The sequence below is a fragment of the Gossypium hirsutum genome, chromosome D11, assembly GCF_007990345.1.
Source record: "Gossypium hirsutum isolate 1008001.06 chromosome D11, Gossypium_hirsutum_v2.1, whole genome shotgun sequence".
In the NCBI taxonomy this organism is placed as follows: Eukaryota; Viridiplantae; Streptophyta; class Magnoliopsida; order Malvales; family Malvaceae; genus Gossypium; species Gossypium hirsutum.
The window spans coordinates 4036049-4062663 of record NC_053447.1 but is presented as its reverse complement, the minus strand read 5'-3'; the positions used below and the strand labels follow the sequence as shown (position 1 = coordinate 4062663).

Sequence of the window (26615 nt, the reverse complement as noted above, 5' to 3'; positions counted from 1 at the left end):
ACACAATTATTTTTATTACATAATTACTAAGTGTATTATTTTAATTGCAAAATGTCACCTTAATGAATTTAACAAAAAAAATTAATATATTAAAATTGAACCTTAAATTTTGAATTTAAAAAAGTATAAATACTTTAAAATAATAGTAGAAAGATTAAATTATAAATATATATATATATGAAAAATATAAAGATGCATATTTAGGATATGCTTATCCAGTCAAAATGTAGGGAAATAGATAGAGACCGAAAAAATGAAAAGAAAATTAATTCTTAACATATTTGATAGCAGAGAAAAGTGGGAGAAAAACAAAATAAGAAATATAAAATAAATCATTCTAATTTGAAATGATAATAGAAAAAAAAATGTTAAAAAATGTAAGTGTTCAAAATGATAATTGAAGTTTAACCATGTTTCAGCCATTGCAGTTAAAAAGATTTACAAGAAGATTAGCCAATGTTGTGTGATTCACAGACCATAGAAGCCTTTGTAAATCGCTGGCACTTGGGATCACATTCAAAATGTAACACACATTTGTTCAACATGTCATCAACAAGTCCTATCAGTATGATCAACAGAAAATAGATTGAATCTGTGGACTAAATCAACCACACTTTTTCCCTCTAGATTTTCAGTAATCTTCCATTGGAAACACTTCCATTAAAACGAGTCTGCAAATAAAATCCAGATTTTGAGTCATGAACACCTTAAAATAGTAGCGGTAACTTTGTCTTGTGATTGATATTTAATCTCCGAATAGAATCTGACGAGTTCATCAAGATACCACATCTCTAGCAAATAGGAGGTCACAGATCTTTTCCTCCATAGGAATGGATTCGCGGAAATAAGCATCCTTCCATAGGCTTTTCTTTTCCTTCCTATATGTTTCCGCATTTGAGACTCTACTGAGTTTCTCAAGACCAGCTACTAGAACACAATATGTGCCTAAAGAAGGATAAATCCCTTTCTTTCGCATTGTTTTGTATATTTTAAGTCCTTTATCAGCAGTGCCAGCAGCAAAGTAGACGCCAACCAAAGCAGTGTAGGTAGCAACACATTTCTGATCATCAGGCAGTGAATCAAAAATCTTTGCGGCACAAGTTGGCCTTCTAGCACAACCAAGCCTATAAATTAGTAGTGAAGCTAGATAAACTCCAAGAGAATGTCCAGTGCTAGTCATTTCCACAACTATCTCAACTATATCAGTAAACGTGTTCGATCGTATTAAACAGCCTATCAAAGCAAGATACGCAGTTCTCTCAAGTTTTATACCTGTTTTCACACTGTATTTGAAGGTCAATAAAGCACCATCCACCCTACAGTGACCACAATTTACGTGTACGATGGCTGACATCAGTTCAGAGTCCAACTTTATAGTCTTATCCATCAATTCAGTAAGTAAACTGTCAACAGCTTGAAGATTTTGCTTTTTCAAGAGAACCCACACTAGTCCTCTGTCTAAACTTGAAGGATCTTCAAAATCATTTCCTTTATACTCAACTACCCTTTCATTGTCAATGCATTCAACAGAGATATGAGGATGAACTTGCCTGAGGAGGGCATCTCTCTCGCCAGCAGCTTTAAAAGTTTCAAGAGCTAATAGAAATATGGGGTACCGGAGGACAAGATGATTTTCTTTCATGTACTGAAGGATTTGGATAATTGGCCATGTCTCCCCTGCTTTGCAACATTTCTCAACCAAAATATTGCATGCAGCTTTGTCAGGCTTAACTCCGGCTTCTTGCATTTTGCTGAAAATCTCAAGGGCTTCTTCGTACTTGCCTGGATCCACCACCAACATCATCCTTGTAAGCATTATACTCCAGCAAAGACAGCTAGATATAGCCAAAGCAAATTTATTCATCTCTTATAATGCCAAACCACAAAAAAATGTACAAGTACATTTCTTGATCAAAGAAAACTATTGACAAACTCAGATATAAGCTTTCACATTAATTGTACTATTGTGACCACTTAAAAATATGATCTTAAAATAAACAAGATGAAGAGCCTATGAATGCGAGTCATCACACCGTTTGGGCCTTTACCATAATGCTGAAGTTTTCAAGAGTTTTAGATAATCTGAGTTTTCAATAGATAGCATGCTCGGATATGAAGCATGAAATCAGATGCACAAAAAGATTCAAGAAAATTACATCAAGCATTCAAACTAGGCCTTGTTTGAACAAAAAGATCCAACCATGTTCTCTTGGGCTCTCCTCCCCTCCCTTGACATTGGTGTTTCTCATTACCTTAAAATCTCTCAAATGAACCAAAGGGAGTATCATGAACAGAACATTCATTCCTCATTAATTAAAACATACAATGCCATGAAAGCGGTGTTACCTATGCATATGAACATCCTAACTTTATATTTGATGCACTGTCAACGTTTTAATTACATATACAGTCATTAAATTACAACTAGCTACATCATTATAGGCAACAGAGCAATTGTGCATCTCATTTAGACATATCAACAAACAGGAAGCCAGCAATACTCAAAATAGTCCTTCATCAACTTACCAGCCCCAAAGAGATACTCCATTAGCACTGTATAAGTGTGACAATTTGGAGAAATACCAGACTGAAGCATCTCCTTATAAACAGCAGTACCTTCCTTAACTCTTTGATTATCAAACAAAACTTTCATATAAGCTGTATATGAAACAACAGTGGGAAAACATCCTTTTCCTCTCATTTCCTCCCACGTTTCCACGGCCCCATCAACATCTCCACTCTTTGAAAGCCAATGCAAAATCGAAGTATAAGTAACAGCATCAATTTTTAAGCCTTTTTCTTGCATTTGCTGAAATAAATACTTCATTGATGAAACCCTCCCAGCTTCTCCAAAAATGTCAAGCATTGTTGTGTAAGTGAACTGGTCATGCTTAAAGCTTTGAACTTTACCAACCCAGTTGAAAAAAAGCCAAGCTTTTTCCATTGGTGGGTGGGTTTTGAGGACTTGGTTGACTGTAAAAGAGTCCCATCTGATGGGTAACTGTTTCAGTTGGGTTTCAGCCGATTCCCAAGTTGAGTACTTGAGGATTTTGTAAATGTTTGAGATCGTGTCTCTCATGTAAACTTTTGGCTCAACATCAAATGGTTTCATTGGAGTTTTCAAGGCTTTGGTAAACTTATGTTTGGTGCGTGGTTTTCTGCGTTTGTTTTGATGAAGGGAATGTAAAAATTTGAGGGGACGATTCCAATTTCTGAAATTTGCAGCAAGTCCATGGAGATAATTTATTCTCAACATGTAGTGAGATCACAGATGAGAGGTTTTTCATGGAAAAGCTTCTGCTTTTTAATCCCAATGGCTGAGGAGCCGAGAGGAGTTGACGACCGCTGGGAGACTGCTGATTTATTTAACCTGGAAAGGCTTGAGGCCAATACAAAATGTCGAAAAGCTTGAGAAGATTTTGAATTTGGTACTTGAATTTGGTACCTTTTTAAGTCCACAATGAATATTTATACTTTATTTTTTGAGATAAAAAAAATTTAAATATTAAATTGAACTTAAATCGAAACTTATATACTTATCTAAGAAAAAAGAAAAACATAAATAATAAATTAAAAAATTAAATACCAAATTAAATATTGAAATAAACTTAAATACTAAATTGAAATAAAAAGAATTTAAATACTAAATTGAACATTAAAATCAAATTTAGGTATTGAATAATTATTTTAATCCGACAATATTATTAAAGCTTGATTAAATTTCAGACAAAATATATTATTGAGCAAAAAATACACGTTTTTAAAATAATATTCGTCCATAAATTTGACATTGATAATAAAATTTAAAAAATGGCAACCAATGAATTTAAAATTTCCAATCCAGATTAATTGTCAATAAGTTTTAAGCTTCAGAGTATACATTTATTTTTTCTTTTCTTGATAGACAACTTTCAAGTTTCGAGCTTCTTCCTCTTCTTATTTTTGTTGGGTTTTCTGTTTTTTTTTTCCTCAAGCTATTAACAATTTCTCATTTCCTATTGTTATATCTATACTATCTTAAATCCTCATAGCATGTAAGCCCTTGAATTATCCTTAAGCTGCATATGTCAAAGATATTAAGGGGGAAAAAAAGAAGTAAAAACAGAAAATTTCAATCATAACATCATGTTACAACTTACAAACGCTATTAAATTTCCGTGGGGAAAACCAGAGACATCTTGCTAGTTATGGTAATAATAGTTTGCCAGGAGGAATCAAAATAGAATTGCCTAATGCTCCCTTTCATACTCTGATCTCCATCCATTGATCAACGATGCCACGTTTTTAACAAAATCCTTCCAAGAGTTATTCTTGAAAGACTCAACTGCTAACATCTCAACTAAGAGCAAGAACCACACCGATCATCATGTTATTTATGTGGTGATCGGGATTCGGACAACTCTCCCAATTGTTGCACATACTGAAATTTGGACAGCACTCAACATATTGTCCATTTTGGACACTCACAAGTCTCGGGGCTTAGTCATCCAAAAGGGAGCTTCTCTCAGATCGAAACAAACACCACCAGATTAAGAGAATCCTTGTGAGAGCAAAAGAACTCTCTTAAAGGAGAAATCATTTTTGGATGACAAAGTCTCAAGGGGATGTTAGAGTACGCGGGAATGATGACCAAACGTGCAATGATGTGGGGGAGACATCTGATGGTCATTCAAATTTACAAGTCAGCTGACCCTGGAGGGCAAGTAGATCCGATATTTGAATTGCACAGGCAAGAAGCATTGGTGAAAATGGAGTCAAAGAACCAACTGCTAGGACTCTTGGGATAGATAAATGCACATGTATTACTACTTTAATAGCAGCAGACAAATCCCAGAAATCAAATACCTGCAGAAAATGAAATCCTTATACCCAAAAGTTGCAGATTACAATTACAACTAGCTAGTATCTGCCATACTATGTTGCTCTGTCTCTTTATTTTTCTTGAAAATGTCCTAGTCCGATACCCAGCATATAAGTATGGGATATGATCTTCCAAGAACCCTTTAAATTTAACAGAAACGAACTTTAAAACATTGAACATACCTGTTTACGACACGTGCACCTAAATCCAAGTAACATAGCTGCCAAGGATCAGAGCACTTTTGGCCCTCAAATTAAGCAATACAGCATCAAGTAACCAAGCAAAACTACCATACTGAACATAAATACCATATTAGCATCAAGTTTCAACTTTACTGCAGCTTGATTCTGCAGCTTCCAACCACTTGGCTTCAGTTGATTCACAAACATCTCGTTTTCCATTGCTTACCTCGAGATTCCACTTTAACCTACACGGATCATGTTCTAGCTTATATATGCATACAAGCCAGAAAATACCATTACCAGGTAATAAACATTTCAAAAATATATCCAATAAGTAATTTGAATATAACATTAGAGCAGTACAAGCTTTGTCCTGAAAATTTTCATTTCATTGAACTGCATCGATCAAGATGTGCATTTGTTAACTTGATAGTATCCTACAAATAAATGGGGAAGGATCAGCAGAGGCAGTGTTACAGCAGGCAATTTGTCACAAAATATGCCTAATCTGTCCCTTGATAAACTAAAATCTGCAGTACCATACATAAGCCGTGGATAGTAATGAAAATTTTCCAAATTCAAACACCCAATTCCATACAACTATTCTTTATAGAGATCACCATACATGTAAGAACTCATAAGACCATCAATTGAGGAAGAACTAACAATTAAATCCCAATTTAATGGGAATTTTATATAATATAAATTACGGCAACAAAGAGAAAAACGAAATTCTATCATTATCATCCTCGTAGAAGAATATATCCAACATTAGAACTATTTCTCCTGCTTCTTTCACAAAGCCTTTTGTATCAAACATAACAAGAAGCATCAAATCAAGGCCTTTTCGTCTAAACAAATGTTTTAGACAATTCAACCTCATCTAAACCAACAAGAATAAGAATTATACACCAACAAAAACAAAAGAGTTAGTTTTGCCTGTAAGCTATGTAATTAGCCAAAGCAATCAAAGGGGCAGCTTTCTCAGAATCAAATCCTTGGAGCAACTCTAATGAATCACTTCTCAATTTCTCTGCAAACTCCTTTGACTTCTCTATTCCAATCAACTTTGGATAAGTGACTTTATCAGCCAACAAATCTTTTCCTGCAGTCTTCCCTAATTCCTTAGATGATTTTGTCACATCGAGAATGTCATCCACAACCTGAAACAAAAGCCCAATATACCTTGCAAATTTCCTCAACCTTTCCACATCTTCATCACATCCACCTCCAAGAATTGCCCCCAAAACTACAGCAGCTTCAAGCAAAGCAGCAGTTTTATGAACATGAATGAATTCTAAATGATCCAACCCCACATCTGTTAGTCCCTCACTATTTATATCCACAACTTGACCAGCCACCAACCCTTCAGCCCCAATAGATTTAGCTAATTCTCCAATTGCCCTTACAATCCTACCAGGCGTAACACCAACTGTAGAAACAGCTACATGTTCAAAAGCAAAAGCTAAAAGAGCATCCCCAGCTAAGACAGCGATATCCTCACCAAAAACTTTGTGATTAGTTGGTTTCCCTCTCCGAAGATCATCGTTGTCCATGCAAGGAAGATCATCGTGGATTAAAGACATAGTATGAATCATTTCAACAGCACAAGCTGCTGGCATAGCCATGGATTCTTGGCCACCAACAAGCTCACAAGCAGCTAAACAAAGCACCGGTCGTACCCTTTTGCCACCTGCCAAAAGAGAGTAACGCATTGCTTCATGGATTTTAACAGGTTCACGGAGTGAAACAGCAGAGTCCAGGGCTTGGTTAATCATAGTGGCCTTTTGAACCATGTAAGTTTTGAAATCAAAGCTTGGGTTTTGAGGCTGCTGTTGTTCTTCTTCTTCCTTGACCGCGTCTCCTTTGGTAATGACCGAGCAAATTGAAGGAATAGATGCAAAGCCGCGTGTTTTGGAGGTTGAAGATGACAGATTCATGAGGGGGTTGAATGGAAGGGATCTGGGCAAAAGAGAATATTTGGATCTAGAAGCTTGGTTGAAAATGGAGTAAGATTGAACCCAAGAACACAGATTCACCGAAGCCATATTTTTCTTTTCCTCTCTTTGGGTATTTAAAAGATGGGATCTTTGTTTGATGTAGAAGCAAAAACAAGCTAATTACAATGAAAGCTAAAAAAACCAAAATCTTTGCAATGCAAATTCCACTATGAAAACACAAAAACCGATCATGAAGTCAAGCAATGGGTATGGGGAGTTGGGACATTGGAAAATAGCATAAAACGAATAATAATAAAAAGAAGTAAAAAGTGGCACAGATCTGGGAAATGAAGGATATGTGGGGGGAAGTGGGGGAAGTGGGGGAAGTGGATGAGCAGTATACGTGAATGGAAACGGATGAGTATTGAGCATTATATGGAAATGGAGGTGGAAAGAGAAGCCGACAAATATAGGATATGGAGATTAGGTTTTAAAGCTTCGTGTAACGTTGGCTTCTTTTGCAATCCCAGCCGTACATAAATGGGAGTTCTTTTATCCCTTGCAACTCCGAGGATTCTTATTGTTTCTTAACAGATTCTTTTAAAAAATTTATAATATTGCATATTTTTTAAGAGTAAATTAGATAAAAAGGTAAATTTTTAAAAATATTTAGCAGAGTAAGTAGTTTTTTCTCCTATTTAAAGAAATAAGTTGATTTTAAATATAAAATTATATTTTTTATATTTAACATTATGTTAAACATTAATTAAAAATTAAAAAAAAAAGTTTAAAATAACTTGAAACGAAAAATAAAAATATGATTAAAAGAGAAAATCACAAACATTTAATCATTTGAATAAATGAATTGATTTGTCGAGTTATTAAAGAAAATGTGTTTTATAAAACGTGTTTTTAAATACATCAACAGAAAATATTTTTTATTTCTATTTTTAAAATTGACTTAGTTTCCTATATATTAAAAAAATGACATATTTTACTAAAAGAAATTTGCTTCTTTTTTTTCTTAATTTACCCTATTTTTATATTCTCGCTTAAATTAAATTTATTGTTGTGGCCCTTTATCTAAATTTATAAAATTTTAATGCTTTAAGGATAAATCTACTGAAAGCTCCATATTAATAGTCTCTTTAGCATCGGAACAATTTTTTTTAATGCATTGTAAATTTTAATTTAATGTTTTAGATTAAATTTTTTGGATTTTAAGACTAAAATCATAACATTTTATCAATAAAGGCCCGTTTCCAACTTTATTTATGGAAATGGATTAATTTTTTAATTATTTACCGGAAAGGACGCAAGAGTCCAAAAATCGAGAGCAAAACTCAAAAACTAATCGAACCGGGCATAGTATGTGAAATCAGTCGAACGGTCCAACTGATGGCTGGACCGGACCGAATCAGCAAAAATCGTACCAGCTCAAGATACCGGCGACCGCGACTGCGGCATTCCAATGGCCGGAAAATAGTCACAACGGTGAGTTTTCGATGGTTGACCAGTGGAAGAATTACACTCATATTAAGACTCTATCAGAAAATTTGATTTTAAATTAATTATTTCAAAAATGATATTATTTTAATAGATTTAATATTTAATTTAATTTAATATCTATGTTAATAGTATTTTATTAATTTAATAATATTTAATATTAAAGTAATTAAGTTTAATAATAATTTAACTCTCCCTATATAAAAGACAGTGCCAGGTCAGACAAAATTCTCTTTTTAGAGATATTTTTCTTATTTACAACTCAGTTTAAAAGTTTAGAGAAATTGTAAAATTACCTCACTGGTAATTTTTGTTAAATGTTTTTTGATTCCAAATGAATCCACACTCTGTACATGTGAGCTTGAGGATAACGAAAAAGATTACTTGGTCGAAACGTTTATCCTAAACAAATCGAAAAAGGTACAATTTTGATTAAGTGTTTATTACTTTAGATATCAAGTTTTTTACTGAAATAGGTTAAAAAATTAGTATTGAAATAGGTTGTCAGATATATTATTTACGGAAATAGTACATTTTTTTGTAATGGTGCCTATCTCAGAGGCGCCAATGAATTAAAAAATATTAAAATTTTTAATAAAATATTATTTTTTTATTTTTTTAAAAAATATTTAAATATAAATACGGGTTAAAATACGGTCATCGAGTCAAAATACGGGAGGAAAATGGGTTTTCGGGTGGCGCCTGTCAGGTAGGCGCCACTAATTGAGCCTCATAGGGAGGCGCCAATGGCATGGCAGCACCGCCTTCTGCCTACCGCTGCACCGCTGCAAAAGTAGCATGGTGTTGTCTCTTCAAAACCACAATTTTCCAGCCTATAAGTAAATGGTCCCCAAGTCCTTGCATGGACGGTAGAGAGAAAAAAAAAGAGAGAAAGGAGAATATGAGAAGAAGAAGAAGAAGAAAGAAAGAAAGAAAGAAAGAAAGAAAAAATGTAATGTATTATTTTAGTAAATAATTTTGTTTATAATTTAAAGAGTTTAATTAAGATATTGTGAATTTTTTGTTATTAATTATTAATTATAAATTATTTATGTTTAGTGTTTATAGTTTTGGATTAGTATTTTGTATGAATATTGTAATTTTTTGTATGAATATTGTAATTATCTTATAATTAATTTGTTAGTAATTTAGGATTATGTTATAAATTTTTGTGTTTGTAATTATTTTAAAATTAATTTATTAGTAATTTAGGATTAATTTATAAATTGTTGTGTTTAGTTTAGTATTTGGTGAGTTTAACATGTAAGTTTATAAAATAAAAATAAAAATCATTTTATTAAAAGTTTAATTATAACTGACTTTTTTAATCATATAGTTGTTGTTAACTCATTTTATTTTTATATAATGTAATTTTATTTGATTTTTTATTTATTTAACAGTATTTATTGATTTTTTGAAACAAATTAAATGAATTCATTTTTTTAATTGCAGATTTGTAGGAAATGGGTTCTCTGATTAATAATAATCACATATCAAGTACTATTAATGAGATGGTAATAAAATTTTTATTTGATACTCATGTTATTTGCTGAATTAAATTATATTGTATTAACTATTTTGCTAATTTTTAATAATGTCAGGGTCCGTACCGCGTATTGAGGGGCTGTGTTAATAGTTTAGGGTTTTTGCCAGATGAACGCCTAATACCATACTTAGAGTTAGTCGAGTTCGGATCAGCGGCATTGATCTGGACTTTTGATCTGCGATACGACTTGATTTTCGCCTTAGTCGAGCGATGGCGTCCGGAGACCCACACATTTTATTTGCCGTGCGGAGAGTGTACACGTCTTTGTCGAAGATGTTAGGAATGCGGTCACGGGCGTAAGTTCAATCTCTAGGCCGATGAATAGACGGAAATGCGGTCACGGTCACGACCGATGGTCTCTGTAACTCGAAACGTTTCATTATGTTGTGAATATACTTCCACTGTCATCGACCTCGCCATCCGATGATTTGCAACCATTGCATCCCTAACATCTTCGACAAAGACGTGTCCCGCCTCCATCTGGTTCACTTGTTGCTAACCCATTCTTGGCATCAAGGTAGCCAACCTGTAGAACATAGCAGAGAAGACAGATGAAATTGGAATATGCCGTGTTTTTAATAACACAGCGTTGATCCCCTCCACCAAGTTTGTGGTCATTTCACCATAACGAAAGCCTTCGTCAAAACTTTGAGTCTATTGCCACGGCTCCATGGTACCCAACCACTGTCGAAAAGATGTGTTAGTTAAACTCTCCATGTCACTCTCAAGTCGGGTCATTCTTTGACGAAAAATGTGTGGCTCTAGCTCGTACATTGCATATTTATTAAGAAAATATAAGTTACAATATTGCTCTAAAACATTAAAACTTATATTGAAAAGATAAGGTAATTCTTTACCCATTCTCACAACTTGTCTATTCCAGTCTGCATTCTTATAATCTCGCTGGAAGTTAGCCGCGATATGCCGAATGCAGTAAACAGATCTCCATGGTACACCAGAACGCCTAATGGCTACAATTAATCATTTCCCTCTATCAGAGATGATGCAAATATTATCGTTGCTAATAACATACCTCCGTAGATTGGTAAGGAAGAACTGCCACGATTCCATGTTCTCTTTATCGACGATGGCAAATGCTATCGGGAGCACGTTCCTGTTGCCGTCTTGAGCAATCGCAAGAAGTAGGATCTGTGTGTATTTTCCATATAGCCAGGTTCCATCTACTTGCACAAACGGTTTGCAATGGGGAAATGCGAGCACACATTGATCAAACGTCCAGAAACATCCGATGGAAAATTCTTTTTCTCGATTGTAGTTGGTCATCCAGCCCGCAATAAGATTGTGTCTGCAACTCAATGACAATACTCGGCATGTGTTCTCTCATAGCGACTATCCATCCCTGTAACTCATTGTACAATGTATCGAAATCTCCGTACAATTGCTCCATTGTCATCTGTTTAGCTATCCATGCCTTCCGATATAATACTCGATACTGGAATCGTGCTTGTATTTCGAAAATCAGTACCGAAACCTTAATGGTCTGCATGTCTTTCACCATTGGCATGATGCACATACAGATAGTTTTGGAGTCAAGTTTTCGATGATCTTTTGTCATACGTGTTGAAGTGCATGTGTGAGGCCCAACAAATTTTCGTATCTCCCACATCTGCGACTTCTGGATAAATGCAGCTCGTATCCGCCAATTGCAGCCTTCTGCCGACCTCCAACACTTTCCAATATATAATGTTAGTTTAGACACGATAACTTTGTAATCTACTGATATATTCATGCTATACCGTTTAATGGCAAATATGCATTCTTCCTTACTTTCAAATCTCTAGCCCATGAACAACTCCTCTTGATCAGAATATACGGCCATTCGGTGAGCAGGTAGTATTTCAGGGTACTCCGGATGTAACACCCCTTACTCGAGACCGTTGCCGGAGTCAAGCACGAGGCATTACTTAGCTTATCTTACTAATTCGGAGCTTAAAAATTTACTTTGAAAATTAATTTCACTATTTACAGCAAACTTGTCCAATCGCACATAAGTTACTAAATTAATTATAACTCGAGATACGGGACTCAAAATTTAATTCCGTAAATTTTCCCTGAAACCAGACTCATATATATTCATACCATAAAATTTTTAGAATTTTTGGCTTAGCCAATTAATACAGTTTATTAGTTAAAGTCTCCCCTGTTTCACCAATCAACTGCCCTGACCTCTTGTCACTAAAAATAAATTTTCTCACTGTAGGATTTTCATATGAAGTTCTTACTTGTTTTTACAGAAAATAGACTCAATAAGGAATCTATACATATAAACTCTAACTCATAAGCATTTTTATACAATTTTTAATTATTTTCTAAACTCAGAATAGGGGACTCTAAAAATAGTTCTGACCTTGTCTCACTAAAATTCACATATCTTAAAATATAAATTTTCTTTTGCTACACTGTTATTTTTCCATGAAAATAGACTCAACAAAATTTAATTCCATATATCATTCACCCTCTAATTCATTTTATACCATCCTAGGTGATTTTTCAAATTCACGTCACTGTGCTGCCTGAATTCTGTTTCTTTGCAAAATTTTATCCTTTCATGATTTCCATGCATAATTTATCACCTAATCTTTCATAACAACAAACACCTTCATACTTAACCATTTTAATGACCATACATCATCAAATGCTTACACATCATTCATTAGCAAAAACATCATTACAAACATAAAAAATAACTAAATCCCTATACATGCCATAACTCAAACGTGTTTTGACATAAAAAACCGAGCAGTTGTGGTTGATAGTGTGGACGATCTCCGACTTCTTTAGGATCCTTGAAGTAGTTTTGCAATACTATAAGAGAAAGAGAAATAAAATAAGTAAGCATAAAGCTTAGTAAGTTTACTAGCAAATAAATAACAACATTAAACACAAATAATTAAACTCAAGTGACTCTATCTCTAGTTTACTCTTTAGTTAATCTCATTCTAGTTCTCTTGCTTATTTACTTAGAATACTTGTGTGCATAACTTACTCATCTCTTGCTGCATCGTTGAATATCAATTGATAGTATAATAAGTTATTAACTCTTATAACTTACCTGAGCTTGCCATTTATGCTTTAAACTGAACTTTCATGAATATGATTCGCTTATTAGCCCGTTGAGCTACATTGGAACAATAAGGATACTCGGGTCTCTTCTGATAATAACATGCCAAAGCCATGTCCCAAACATGGTCTTACATGGGATGTTCTCATCTCGGTGCCCATGCCATGTCCCAGACATGGTCTTATAGGGGACCTCTCATCTCGGTGCCAACGCCATATCCCAGACATGGTCTTACATGGGACCTCTCATCTCGATGCCAACGCCATGTCGATGCAAACGCCATGTTCCAGACATGGTCTTACATGGGACCTCTCATCTCGGTGCCAATGCCATGTCCCAGACATGGTCTTACATGGGACCTCTTTACCCAAATGTCATGACATTTGTATCCAGTACCATCCTTATGTATCAATGAGACTTTTTAATTTTAATTCTCTATCATTTCATGCTTGGATCAACATTAAATAAATTCATAAAATAAATGCATAATTGCTGGAAAATAAAAATATTAATAATAATTATTAAAATATTGTATTTATTTACTGTAAACTTACCTCGGTATCAAATATAGTCCAATTCACCAACTTAGTCTTCAACTTTATTCTTCCCTTTGTCTAACCTCGAGTTTCGTTCTTCTTGATCTAAAATAGCAAATTTAACTTATTTAATACTCACATTCATCAAAACAGCCCTCGACTCTAACTTTTTCAAAATTATGATTTTGCCCCTAAACTTTTACATAATTACATTTTTCCCCAAGGCTCGGAAATTAAACTTCATCCCTTATTCTTATGTTTTATGACATGCTGAAAATTTTCCCTTCTATGGCAACATCAAATTCCCACACTAACATGTACTTATGAACATTATGAATTTTTACCGATTATGTCATTTTACTCGTTTTCGCTTAAAATCGGCTAGCAAAAGTTGTTTAACATAATTTCTAGCTTCAAATTCTATCATAAAACATCAAAATAAACACTTTTCACCTATGGGTATTTCACCAAATAAAAACCCTAGGTTAAATTATTGCTAAAATAAGCTAAATTAAGCTACCGAGATCTCAAAAACGTAAAGAACATTAAAAATGGGGCTTGGGATCACTTACTATGGAGCTTGGAATCTTGAAAACCCTAACTATGGCTTCCCCCTTTGCTGATTTCGTCCTAATGAAGAAGATGATGATTTTTGCCATCTTTTTCCCTTTTTTATTCTTTTATTACTAGATTACCAAATTGCCCCTAACTTAAAAATTTTCTATTTCACTTATCTCATGTCTATTTTTGTCTACCAAGTTACCAATGGTCTAATTACCACATAAGGACCTCCAATTTAAAGTTTCATAACAATTGGGCACCTTTAACATGTAGAACTCAACTTTTGCACTTTTTACAATTTAGTCCTTTTGACTAAATTGAGTGCCCAAACGTCAAAATTTTCGAATGAAATTTTCATAAAATCATTTTGTGAAACGAAACTCGAGGTTAGACAAAGGGAAGAATAAAGTTGAAGACTAAGTTGGTGAATTGGGCTATATTTGATACCGAGGTAAGTTTACGGTAAATAAATACAATATTTTAATACAAATAATTAAACTCAAATGACTATATCTCTACTTTACTCTTTAGTTAATCTCATTCTAGTTCTCTTGCTTATTTACTTAGAATACTTGTGTGCATAACTTACTCATCTCTTGTTGCATCGTTGAACATCAATTGATAGTATAATAAGTTCTTAACTCTTATAACTTACCTGAGCTTGCCATTTATGCTTTAAACTGAACTTTCATGAATATGATTCGCTTATTAGCCTGTTGAGCTACATTGGAACAATAAGGATACTCGGGTCTCTTCTGATAATAACATGCCAAAGCCATGTTCCAGACATGGTCTTACATGGGATGTTCTCATCTCGGTGCCCATGCCATGTCCCAAACATGGTCTTATAGGGGACCTCTCATCTCGGTGCCAACGACATGTCCCAGACATGGTCTTATATGGGACCTCTCATCTCGATACCAACGCCATGTCCCAGACATGGTCTTACATGGGACCTCTCATCTCGGTGCCAATGCCATGTCCCAGACATGGTCTTACATGGGACCTCTTTACCCAAATGTCATGATATTTGTATCCAGTACCATCCTTATGTACCAATGAGACTTTTTAATTTTAATTCTCTATCATTTCATGCTTGGATCAACATTAAATAAATTCATAAAATAAATGCATAATTGCTGGAAAATAACAATACTAATTCCACAAAATGATTCTTTCCCATTTCTATTCCGGTATAGTGATTGGCTGAAGTAACCCCGAAGGTACTTGATGTTCTGCTTTAACCTACTGACATACTAAACATTTTGATACAAACTCAGAGATATCATGTTTCATACCTAGCCACCAATACATCTTTTTCAGATCATTATACATTTTATTGGTATCAGAGCAGGTTTAGTCGGTTCTCAGAAATATGCAGTATGAATAAGAGTCTACCTATACATGCCATACTTATATATTTTGATAGTGTGACGACTCCTGACGATTTTAAAATATTTTCTTTTATAGTTATGGATACTGAACGAGCTGGTACAAATGAAGTAGAGAGTAATGCGCCTGCTTCTGCAGAAGGGATGGCGCATCTAGATGTTAATGTTAGTGAAAGGCCTACATCAGTTAGACAGGGAGGAAGAGCTAGAGAAGCCTTCTTCCAAGCCATGAATGATTGGTTTGCCGAGTTCGTTCGTATGAATCTGGCTGTAAGACCTCCACCCCCTCATGATTCACAGGTTCCCCATGTAGCTTCCCCAGCTGCAGGTATAGTTATCAGGGAGAGACCACCTGTTGACAAGATTAGGAAGCAAAAGGCTGAAGAATTTCGGGCTACCAAAGATGATGATGCAGAAAAAGTAGAATTCTGGCTTGAGAATACCATCAGAGTTTTTGAAGAATTATCTTGTACACCGGAAGAATGTATAAAGTGTGTTGTTTCACTTCTTCGAGATTCAGCTTATCATTGGTGGAAGACCCTCGTGTCAGTAGTACCGAGTGAGAAGGTTACTTGGGATTTCTTTCAAGAGGAGTTCCGAAAGAAGTATATCAGCCAGAGATTTATAGATCAAAAAAGGAAAGAGTTTCTTGAGCTAAAACAAGGTAAGATGTCCGTGACTGAATATGAACGCGAATTTGTCAGACTTAGTAAGTATGCCCGGGAATTTGTATCCACCGAAGCCAACATGTGCAAGAGATTTGAATATGGGCTTAATGATGACATTCGACTATCAGTGGGTGTATTAGAAATCAGAGAGTTTGTTGTTTTGGTAGAAAGAGCTTGTAAAGTAGATGACTTGTTAAAAGAAAAAGAGAAGAGCAAAGCTGAAGCTGGAGCACAGGATACAAAGAAAAGGCAAATGAGTAAATCATTTCAGTCTACGTCTAAGAGGCCTAGAGAGTTCTCTAGCGGATCAAATTTACCAGCTAGATATTCTGGCCAAAGCAGGGGTAGAAGATTCGAGGGTTCTAGAGCTCAAACCACTACAGTTGCAAGTACTGGCAGTACTCGACCTCCTAGGCCGGAATGTCCTCAATGTGGGAGACGCCATCCCGGAGAGTGTAGAGCAGGTGAAAATGTTTGTTTTAGATGTAGAGCGTATGATCACTTTATTCGGGATTGTCCTGAAACAGCTAAAAGAGAAGAGATAACGAGTGTGAGATCAGGAAATGTTCCTACCAGAGGTAGACTACAGAGAAACCCAAGAGTGGGAGCGAGTAATAGGAGTGCATCCAAAGATTCAGCAGCGAGATCAGATGTTAGAGCACCCGCTAGAACATATGCTATTCGAGCTCGTGAAGAGGCGTCCTCTCCTGATATAATTACGGGTACATTTTCTCTTTATGATACTAATGTTATTGCATTAATTGATCCTGGCTCTACACATTCATATATATGCACAAAATTAGCATTTGTTAAAAATTTGTCTGTTGAACCTACTGAATTTATGGTTAAAGTCTCGAACCCCCTGGGCCAGTTTGTGATAGTGGATAAAGTTTGTAAAAATTGTCCACTGATGGTAAAAGGTATTTGTTTCCCGGTTGACTTGATGTTATTGCCTTTTGATGAGTTTGATGTGATATTGGGCATGGATTGGTTAACTCAGCATGATGCAGTAGTAAACTGTAGACAAAAATATGTTGTGTTGAAATGCCAGAATGGAGAATTACTTCGGGTTAAATCTGCTCAGACAGAAGGATTATCCGATATGATTTCAGTTATGACAGCTCAGAGGTGTGTCAGAAAAGGGTGTGATGTTTATTTGGCGTATGTGTTGGATACTAAGGTATCTGAGTCAAAGATACAGGCAGTGCCAGTTGTATGTGAATTTTCTAATGTGTTTCCAGAAGAGTTACCAGGGTTGCCACCTGAAAGAGAAGTGGAATTTTCTATAGATCTGATTCCGGGAACTGCCCCAATTTCCATAGCTCCGTATCGTATGGCTCCTACAGAATTAAAAGAGTTAAAGGCACAGTTACAGGAACTTGTTGACAGAGGTTTTGTTCGTCCAAGTCATTCACCTTGGGGTGCTCCAGTTCTATTTGTGAAAAAGAAATACGGGTCTTTGAGATTGTGTATTGACTATCGGCAGCTTAATAAGGTAACTATAAAGAATAAGTACCCGTTGCCTCAAATTGATGACTTATTTGATCAGCTGAAAGGTGCCACAGTATTTTCGAAGATTGATCTCCGATCGGGTTATTACCAGTTACGGGTAAAAGAGCCAGATGTGCCAAAGACAGCTTTCAGAACCAGGTATGAGCATTATGAGTTTCTGGTTATGCCGTTTGGGTTGACTAATACACCTGCAGTATTCATGGATTTGATGAACCAGATATTCAGATCGTATCTAGACAGGTTTGTAGTAGTTTTCATTGATGACATTCTAGTTTATTCCCGAGATGAAAACGAGCATGCAGAACATTTGAGAATGGTGTTGCAAATTTTGCGTGAAAAGAAACTTTATGCTAAATTCAGTAAATGTGAATTTTGGCTTCGAGAGGTAGGTTTTCTCGGACATATTGTATCCGCAGAAGGCATTAGGGTAGATCCGAGTAAAATTTCAGCTATTGTCAATTGGAGTCCACCGAATAATGTATCTGAAGTTAGAAGTTTCTTGGGTTTAGCGGGTTATTATCGGAGATTTGTACAGGGGTTTTCTATGATAGCTTCTCCGATGACTCGTTTATTACAGAAAGATGTTAAATTTGAATGGACAGATAAATGCCAGCAAAGTTTTGATCGATTGAAGGAGTTGTTGACGAAAGCACCTGTGTTAGTACAACCTGAATCGGGTAAGGAATTTATTATTTATAGTGATGCATCATTAAATGGTTTAGGTTGTCTCTTGATGCAAGAAGATAAAGTAATAGCCTATGCTTCAAGACAACTTAAGCCACATGAAAGAAACTACCCGGTACATGATCTCGAACTAGCTGCTATTGTATTTGCATTGAAAATATGGCGGCATTATTTGTATGGTGAAAAATGTCATATTTATACTGGTCACAAAAGCTTAAAATATTTGATGACACAGAAAGATTTGAATTTGAGACAACGTAGGTGGCTTAAATTGATAAATGATTATGATTTGGTTATTGATTACCATCCGGGTAAGGCTAACGTAGTAGCTGATGCGTTGAGCCGAAAATCTCTATTTGCTTTACGAGATATGAATGTCCGGTTGTCACTGACTGATGATGGTTCAATCATAGCTGAAATGAGAGCTAAATCAATATTTCGTGAACAAATTTGTGAAGCTCAGAAAAATGATGAGAAGTTACAGGCTAAACGGGCATATTATGAGTCCGGTAATGATTCAGAATTTCAGATTGAGACTGATGGTTGTTTATTATTCAGAGGCAGAGTATGTGTACCGAAGAATTCTGAGCTTATACAGAAGATCCTACATGAAGCCCATAGTGGTACTATGTCTGTACATCCAGGGAGTAATAAAATGTATAATGATATGAAAAAGATGTATTGGTGGCCAGGTATGAAACGTGATATCTCCGAGTTTGTATCAAAATGTTTAGTATGTCAGCAGGTTAAAGCAGAACATCAGGTACCTTCAGGGTTACTTCAGCCAATCACTATACCGGAATGGAAATGAGAAAGAATTACTATGGACTTTGTATCTGGATTACCATTATCTCCGAGGAAGAAAGATACCATTTGGGTAATTTCCGACCGATTGACGAAGTTCGCACACTTTATCCCGGTACGTATGGATTATTCTTTAGATAAATTGGCTGAATTGTACATATCTGAGATTGTTAGACTACATGGAGTGCCTGTCTCCATTATATCAGATAGAGATCCCCGATTTACATCTCGTTTCTAGGACAAATTGCAAGAAGCTTTGGGTACTCAGTTGTATTTCAGTACTGCATTTCATCCTCAGACAGATGGCCAATCTGAGCGTGTAATTCAAGTATTGGAAGATATGCTACGATGTTTTCTATTAGAGTTTCAAGGTAATTGGGAAAGGTATCTACCTTTGATTGAATTTGCTTACAATAACAGTTATCAGTCCAGTATTAAAATGGCTCCATATGAAGCTTTATATGGTAGAAAATGTAGAACACCGTTATATTGGACAGAGCTCAGTGAAAAGAAGATACACGGGGTTGATTTGATCCGGGAAACAGACGAAAAAGTAAGGCTGATTCGAGATAGTCTAAAAGTAGCTTCCGATCGTCAGAAGTCATATGCCGATCTTAAACGAAGGGAGATTGAATTTCAGGTGGGTGATAAAGTATTCTTAAAAGTGTCTCCTAGGAAGAAAGTTCTCTGGTTCGGTCGAAAAGGTAAATTGAGTCCAAGATTTTATCGGACCATATGAAATAATAGAAAGAATTGGACCGGTTGCTTATCGATTGGCTTTACCACCGGAACTCGATAGAATCCATAATGTTTTTCATGTATCTATGCTACGACGATATCGGTCAGATCCTTCACATGTTATTACTTCGACAGAAGTGGAGATTTAGCCGGATATGACTTATAATGAAGAACCAGTTAAGATATTAGCACAAGAAACTAAGGAGCTTAGAAACAAAAAGATAAATTTGGTGAAAGTATCATGGCAAAAGCACGGGATTGAGGAAGCGACATGGGAACCGGAAGAGGCAATGAGAAAACAGTACCCAAACCTCTTTACTAGTAAGATTTTCGAGGACGAAAATCCTAAAATGGGGGAGAGTTGTAATGGCCCAAATTTAATATTATCGGAACAGTGGTTTCGGGACCACAAATCCGATGAGGAAAATTTTATTTTTCTTATATTTTTATGGTCTACAATTTCACACATTAACATGTACTTATGAACATTAGGTATTTTTACCGATTATGTCATTTTACTCGTTTTCGCTTAAAATCGGCTAGCAAAAGTTGTTTAACATAATTTCTAGCTTCATATTCTATCATAAAACATCAAAATAAACACTTTTCACCTATGGGTATTTCACCAAATAAAAACCCTAGGTTAAATTATTGCTAAAATAAGCTAAATTAAGCTACCGAGATCTCAAAAACGTAAAGAACATTAAAAACGGGGCTTGGGATCACTTACTATGGAGCTCGGAAGCTTGAAAACCCTAACTATGGCTTCCCCCTTTGCTGATTTCGTCCTAATGAAGAAGATGGTGATTTTTGCCATCTTTTTCCCTTTTTAATTCTTTTATTACTAGATTACCAAATTGCCCCTAACTTAAAAATTTTCTATTTCACTTATCTCATGTCCATTTTTGTCTACCAAGTTACCAATGGTCTAATTACCACATAAGGACCTCCAATTTAAAGTTTCATAACAATTGGGCACCTCTAACATGTAGAACTCAATTTTTGCACTTTTTACAATTTAGTCATTTTGACTAAATTGAGTGCCCAAACGTCAAAATTTTCGAACGAAATTTTCATGAAATCATTTTGTGAAATTGTAGACCATAAAAATATAAGAAAAATAAAAATTTCCTCATCGAATTTGTGGTCCCGAAACCACTGTTCCGATAATCTTAAATTTGGGCCATTACACCGGAAACTCAGCTGCCTGTGCCGCATCGGGGTCTATCCGAGACATGTGTGCCCTAGGATTATTATGTATCACAATACGACGAATCTGGTTTCCGACTGAATACGCGTTAACGTTTCCATCCTCATTCACGCATTCGTCGTCAATATCATCTGGGACCTCATCCACGTCGGGATCACTCTCACTATCAACTTCGTAATCAACAGGATCACTACTATAGTATACATCATCACCAATCACATTAGTCTCGGGTGCAGCATTAAGATAAATATCGATCCCGTGTATAGTTGATTGACTATCAACATACGATACCGGAATCACCATACACGACGTTTGAACTCCATCTTCTTCACCTAATGGAGTGGGATCTTCAGTTGCCTCCACACCAGCTAACTCAATAAATAATTGAATCGGTGCATTTTGGTTGCTCCGAGTCCCACAATAAAGAGCGACCATTGTCTCCATATCTTCATTGTCTACAAGTTCCATTTCGGTAAATTTTACTGGATCTGTCAAAACTGGAAACTTGTAGAAAACTTTTGATATCATTCTCCCACAACGTCTATAAATTTTTTCACTAATTTTTTCCTTCATATCATCAAACGAGATATTTCTATTAAATATTATTGCTACTTGTTTGCGACATTCAAATATACATTCCACGATTGTTGTCAAAATTTTTCCATCGAAATAAACGCATACAAAAAACTGATTCTCCATCTTCAACACTAAATCTGTTAAAAAAATTTCAAATTTTTTAAAATAGTTTCGAAATGTAAAAAAATTACATAAAATTTTTAATGCAAAATTTTTCACTCAGAAGCTAACAAAATTAATAACCTAACAAAATAACTTTCAAATAATAAAATTACTAACAAGACTCTACATTTTATTTAAAAAGAAATAAACCAAAATACATTATCCTTCTTCTTTTTTTCCTTCCTTTTTTCCTTCTCCCTTCCTTCTTATTTTCGTTCTTCTACTAAAAGTTATGTTTGTGTTTCGAGGGTATATATAGGGGAAAATAAGACCATTGTCGCCTCTCAACATGGCACAACTAATGGCGCCTGCCAGATAGGCACCACCATTGGCGCCTCTAAGATAGGCACCACTACTTTGTATTATACCGGGTCATACATTGACCCGGGAAAAAATTAATTATATTTTATTAAAAAATTTTAATATAAAATATAAATTGGCGCCTATTAGATAGACGCTATTAAAAAAATTTAATATTTTTTAATTCATTGGCACTTCTGAGATAGGCGCCATTACAAAAAATGTATCATTTTTGTAAATAATCTATCTGTCAACCTATTTCAGTACTAAATTTTTTAAACCTATTTCTGTAAAAAAACTCTTAGATATCACAATTAAATATTTATTTAAAAAAAATAAAACTCTAATTTTTCTCTAAATTTATTTTTAATTACATTTTTCAAATTCGATTTTTCTTAACGTCAATACAAAAATAGCAGCAATAGGTGTACAAGGGAATCTAAAGGAGCCATTGAGGGCTAGCCGGCAAGCTGATTGAAGTAGAGAATGTAGGACCCTTTTTCATGTGGAAGCCAGGGCAGCTATTTGTGCACTTTAAATAGTTAAAAAAAAGATGGGTTTTTACTTTTTCAAGATTTGTCTTTTGAAGGTGACTGTTCAGGATCTTGTATTGTCCATCTCTTGATAAATGAAGCTATAGACATAAGGTTATTACTACGCTGCTGCACACGGTTTAGATAAAACTCGGATTAGACCTTTATATGCAATTAGTTGGTACTTAGTATTCTTCATCATTCTTTAGAAAAGAACCCCAAAAAATTAAAAAATCTTCAAATCAAGTACAAAAAATTGAGAATATCAAAGAAAATTACTTGGATTAACAAAAAATAGATTTGAAATTTGATTTTTTATTCTTAAACAAAAAGGGTTCATTCATTCCACAATATAGCGTTGAAAAAAAGCAACTCTTTCTTCTACTTTCATTGCCACATCCATAAAATCCAAAGCAGCCCCCTCTCTCTCATAATTCATTTCCATTTTTTCTTTTGGATTCTACAATCATCAAATTTCTCTCAGGCTTTTCATCGAGCAGGTTCGTCACGGTCTGATAAAACCAAAACACTATTTTTCACATTTCTATTAATCGATTTTCATCTGTTTGTTAAGTTTATTTACTTAAATCTGTTAAGTTGCTCTAATATTTTAAGATTTATTTGTTTCCATTTAGCTTTATCTTGAAATACGATCTGTTTCAAATTAATTCAATTCTGAATCTTTTTTGCCCTTCCAAATTTATATTGCAAAGATGAAGAAAAAAGATTTTTTTTATATATAAAGTAGATTAGAAGTGGTCTGCTCGAATTCTATTGAGTGATACTGATTCCATTTCTGAAATCGGTTAAAAGAGTGCTCTGTTTTGTTCCTTTTTGCATACAACAGTTGAAAAAGTATGAAATCAAATTATATAACAAAAACAAGGTTTTTCTATTAGGGTTTATTTTAGATTTTGACTTGGTACTAATCAAAATTTTCAGTTAGGGTTTATGAAGAACAAGATCTCGTTTTTTGTGGTTTATTTTAGATTTTGAAATGGTAATACTTTGGTGATGTAATTAATGGCTTTGTTTTAAATTCTGCTGTCCACTATTGAAATTAATGGGTGTGTTTTGCAATTTTAAAATACTTGTGCAGGAGCTATGATACGGCTGTTCAAAGTAAAGGAAAAGCAGAGAGAACTTGCTGAAAACGCAAATGGCGGATCACCTATCAAAAAGCAATCTGCAGGGGAGTTGCGTTTACACAAAGGTTTGCATGCCCTGTTTAATGAATTTGATTCAGTTTATAAATATGTATTGCTAGTTGATTTACCTTTATGAAGGAGAGAGATGTTAAATGAGGTTAATGTAGTTTGCTCAAGCACTGAAATTTTACTGGGTTTAAGAAGATCCGTGTTTGATCTAGGATTGAATTAGTACTTAGTAAATGTGAGCTTCATGTTACTTGCAGACATTTCTGAGCTGAACCTGCCTAAATCATGTTCCATATCATTTCCAAATGGAAAGGAAGACCTGATGAATTTCGAGGTTTCAATTCGACCTGATGAAGGATATTATTTGTAAGGAACTTTTTTCATTCCAAATTACAGGGAAAGAGATGCTATTCTATATACATTCATTTCTCTTCCTAATAACACAAACAAGTATTCAACTGACTGGCTTCCGTTTTTGTAGCGGTGGCACATTTTTGTTCTCCTTCCAAGTTTCTCCCATCTATCCGCACGAGGCACCAAAAGTTAAATGCAAGACCAAGGTAGACTGGCTCATCTTATTCACTTCTAGTCCTCTTTTTCCTTTACTGCATTCATGTTATGGTCTTATTTGCTTTTTGGTTATAAACCAAGGTCTACCATCCAAATATTGACTTGGAAGGAAATGTTTGCTTAAACATCTTGCGTGAAGACTGGAAACCAGTGCTAAATATAAACACTGTAATCTACGGATTATACCATCTTTTCACGGTAATGCCTAGTGAATTTATGGCAACAATTCTATGATTTCTCAGCTATCTGATACTCGAATCTTTCCATATTGTGTGCAGGAGCCAAATTATGAGGATCCCCTCAATCATGATGCTGCTGCAGTGTTGAGGGATAATCCAAAGATGTTTGAATCAAATGTGAAAAGGGCTATGTATGGTGGGTATGTGGGGCAAACCTATTTCCCGCGGTGTATGTAGCTTTTACGATGTAGCTGAAAGCGCAAACTCACTATGTTATGGACAGTTGGTTTCTGTGGGTTGTATAATTTGTCTGGAAATTACCCTTTGTCATCCCCTTTGATTTTCTCAGTGAACCTGAGGGAAATATTTTCTGCAAGACCAAGCAGCTGAAATTCTATTTGTGTTTTACTTTAGCTTTCCTAATGCTATATTGTATGTTGGCATGGCATTTATCATCTTAAATGTGGAATTAGGATAGACTGAATTTTATGCACCGGCTTAGAATATAATATTCTTCCTTAATGCCTCTCAATCTGAAAATCAAGATGTTGTCTTTGTTTCTTGCACCTATCTTTATTTATGATATGATATCCGATGTGCTTGTTGAACAATGGATTGGGATTTTTTTTGAGTTCAGGTAATTTCATGTTTTAGTTTTTTCGGGATAAAGTTATTTCTGGTTTGGATTGGGCGATTTAAGGCTAAAAGTGTTTTTTTGGAAGTAAGGATGACAAAAAATTTTGAATCCGATGGGTTCAGCCTCTACCTGATCTGTGTGGATCGGATTTTTTTTTTTGAAAAATTTAGTTCGGGGTAGATCGGGTTGGATGAAATTAGAAAAATAATTCGGTCGAGATCGGGTTTGAAGTAAATCTATCTCGTTTTGAGATATTTATAAAAATGCTCTTAATATATGTACATATATTAATTTTTTCTTTCAATTTCATATATAAATAAATATATTAAACTTTTAAGTTTAAACTCAAAAAAATTGAACTTGCTTCAAAATAAAAATAAAATAGTTAAAATATATAATCTTATTTGCTTCAAAATTAAAAAAATAAACAAATAAATTTGGGTCGGATCAGATTGGGCGGAATTAGATCCTCTATAAAATTTCGAGTTTGAGTTCAAAACGAATTTTTTTCTTAAGAATCAAGGTTGGGTGGAGTTGAGGCGGATTGGTCAAGCTTCGGGTCGGAGTCGGGACAGGAAAAAATCCACCTCGTTGCCATTCCTATTTGAAAGTTTGATTTAAGAATTTATGTGTTTAATCAAAAAAATTAAGAAAATGCAAAAAAAAAAAGAAAGACAATTAAGCCTTTGTATTAAATGCTCATCCAGTTAAGCTCCTGCAATTAGTTAAAATAACCAATTAAACCATTTCGCTAATGATTTCTGTCATTGACCACATTCATTGTTGAAATAACTTGATGGATCAATCATATAGTGACACGTGACAGCTTATGGTTTAATCTAATTTTTTTCATAAAAATATTAAAAATCATAAAAATAGAAAATTAAAATATATATTTAAAAAATATTAAAATTTATATAATCTTATTAAACTTATAAAAAGGTATTAAAAATTATAAAACTTATAAATATTATACGAACATAAAAAAATCTAATACATTATAAATATATATAATTAAGAAAACTCATTTAAAATAAAAAAGTATTAGAATTCTTTAAAAATAATAATAAATTAAAATATAATTAAAATATTAAAATTGCTATAAATTTTTAAAAATTACAAAAGAAAGTTCATAAAAACTTTAACTGCACTTATTAGCTTGAGATTGGCAAGGGTACAAGTCTGGAGAAAGCCATTAAACCAGTTGACCTGAGAATCGAGCGGTTGAACTGATTTTTAAAAAAATATTTTTATCAAACCAAAATTCCATTATTCAACTA

General features: G+C 34.5%; 3 protein-coding genes across 5 annotated transcripts; 1 reads left to right on the top strand and 2 right to left on the bottom strand.

Moving 5' to 3' along the window:
• Positions 1–397: 397 nt before the first annotated feature.
• On the bottom strand, positions 398–3457 carry LOC107912002 (pentatricopeptide repeat-containing protein At2g01390). Its single transcript, XM_016840030.2, has 2 exons — positions 2527–3457; positions 398–1782 (listed from the first exon to the last, which is right to left on the bottom strand). The coding sequence occupies exons 1-2, from the start codon at positions 3254–3256 to the stop codon at positions 776–778; spliced, it is 1737 nt and encodes a 578-aa protein (XP_016695519.2). The 5' UTR covers positions 3257–3457; the 3' UTR covers positions 398–775.
• A 2248-nt stretch (positions 3458–5705) lies between these two features.
• On the bottom strand, positions 5706–7454 carry LOC107912003 (geranylgeranyl pyrophosphate synthase, chloroplastic). The gene has a single exon (XM_016840032.2). The coding sequence runs from the start codon at positions 7089–7091 to the stop codon at positions 5973–5975; it is 1119 nt and encodes a 372-aa protein (XP_016695521.1). The 5' UTR covers positions 7092–7454; the 3' UTR covers positions 5706–5972.
• A 15395-nt stretch (positions 7455–22849) lies between these two features.
• On the top strand, positions 22850–25146 carry LOC107912004 (NEDD8-conjugating enzyme Ubc12). Of its 3 annotated transcripts, none has more exons than XM_016840033.2 (6): positions 22850–23292; positions 23892–24005; positions 24207–24315; positions 24431–24509; positions 24601–24717; positions 24798–25146. In XM_016840033.2, the coding sequence occupies exons 2-6, from the start codon at positions 23897–23899 to the stop codon at positions 24933–24935; spliced, it is 552 nt and encodes a 183-aa protein (XP_016695522.1). In that variant the 5' UTR covers positions 22850–23292; positions 23892–23896; the 3' UTR covers positions 24936–25146. The 3 variants fall into 3 exon arrangements, with proteins under 3 accessions (XP_016695522.1, XP_040961510.1, XP_040961511.1); XM_041105576.1 differs by having other exon boundaries at positions 22998–23302; XM_041105577.1 differs by lacking the exon at positions 22850–23292 and adding an exon at positions 23297–23792.
• The last annotated feature ends 1469 nt before the right edge of the window (positions 25147–26615 follow it).

Excerpts from the sequence above, each read along its gene's own strand:
- LOC107912004 (XM_016840033.2), top strand. The coding sequence starts at position 23,897 with ATGATACGGCTGTTCAAAGTAAAGGAAAAGCAGAGAGAACTTGCTGAA. Across the intron at positions 24,006-24,206 it reads GGAGTTGCGTTTACACAAAG|ACATTTCTGAGCTGAACCTG; the intron begins GTTTGCATGCCC and ends TGTTACTTGCAG. Across the intron at positions 24,718-24,797 it reads GATTATACCATCTTTTCACG|GAGCCAAATTATGAGGATCC; the intron begins GTAATGCCTAGT and ends TATTGTGTGCAG.
- LOC107912002 (XM_016840030.2), bottom strand. The coding sequence starts at position 3,256 with ATGTTGAGAATAAATTATCTCCATGGACTTGCTGCAAATTTCAGAAAT. Across the intron at positions 1,783-2,526 it reads GGAGTATCTCTTTGGGGCTG|GCAAGTACGAAGAAGCCCTT; the intron begins GTAAGTTGATGA and ends TGGTGGATCCAG.
- LOC107912003 (XM_016840032.2), bottom strand. The coding sequence starts at position 7,091 with ATGGCTTCGGTGAATCTGTGTTCTTGGGTTCAATCTTACTCCATTTTC.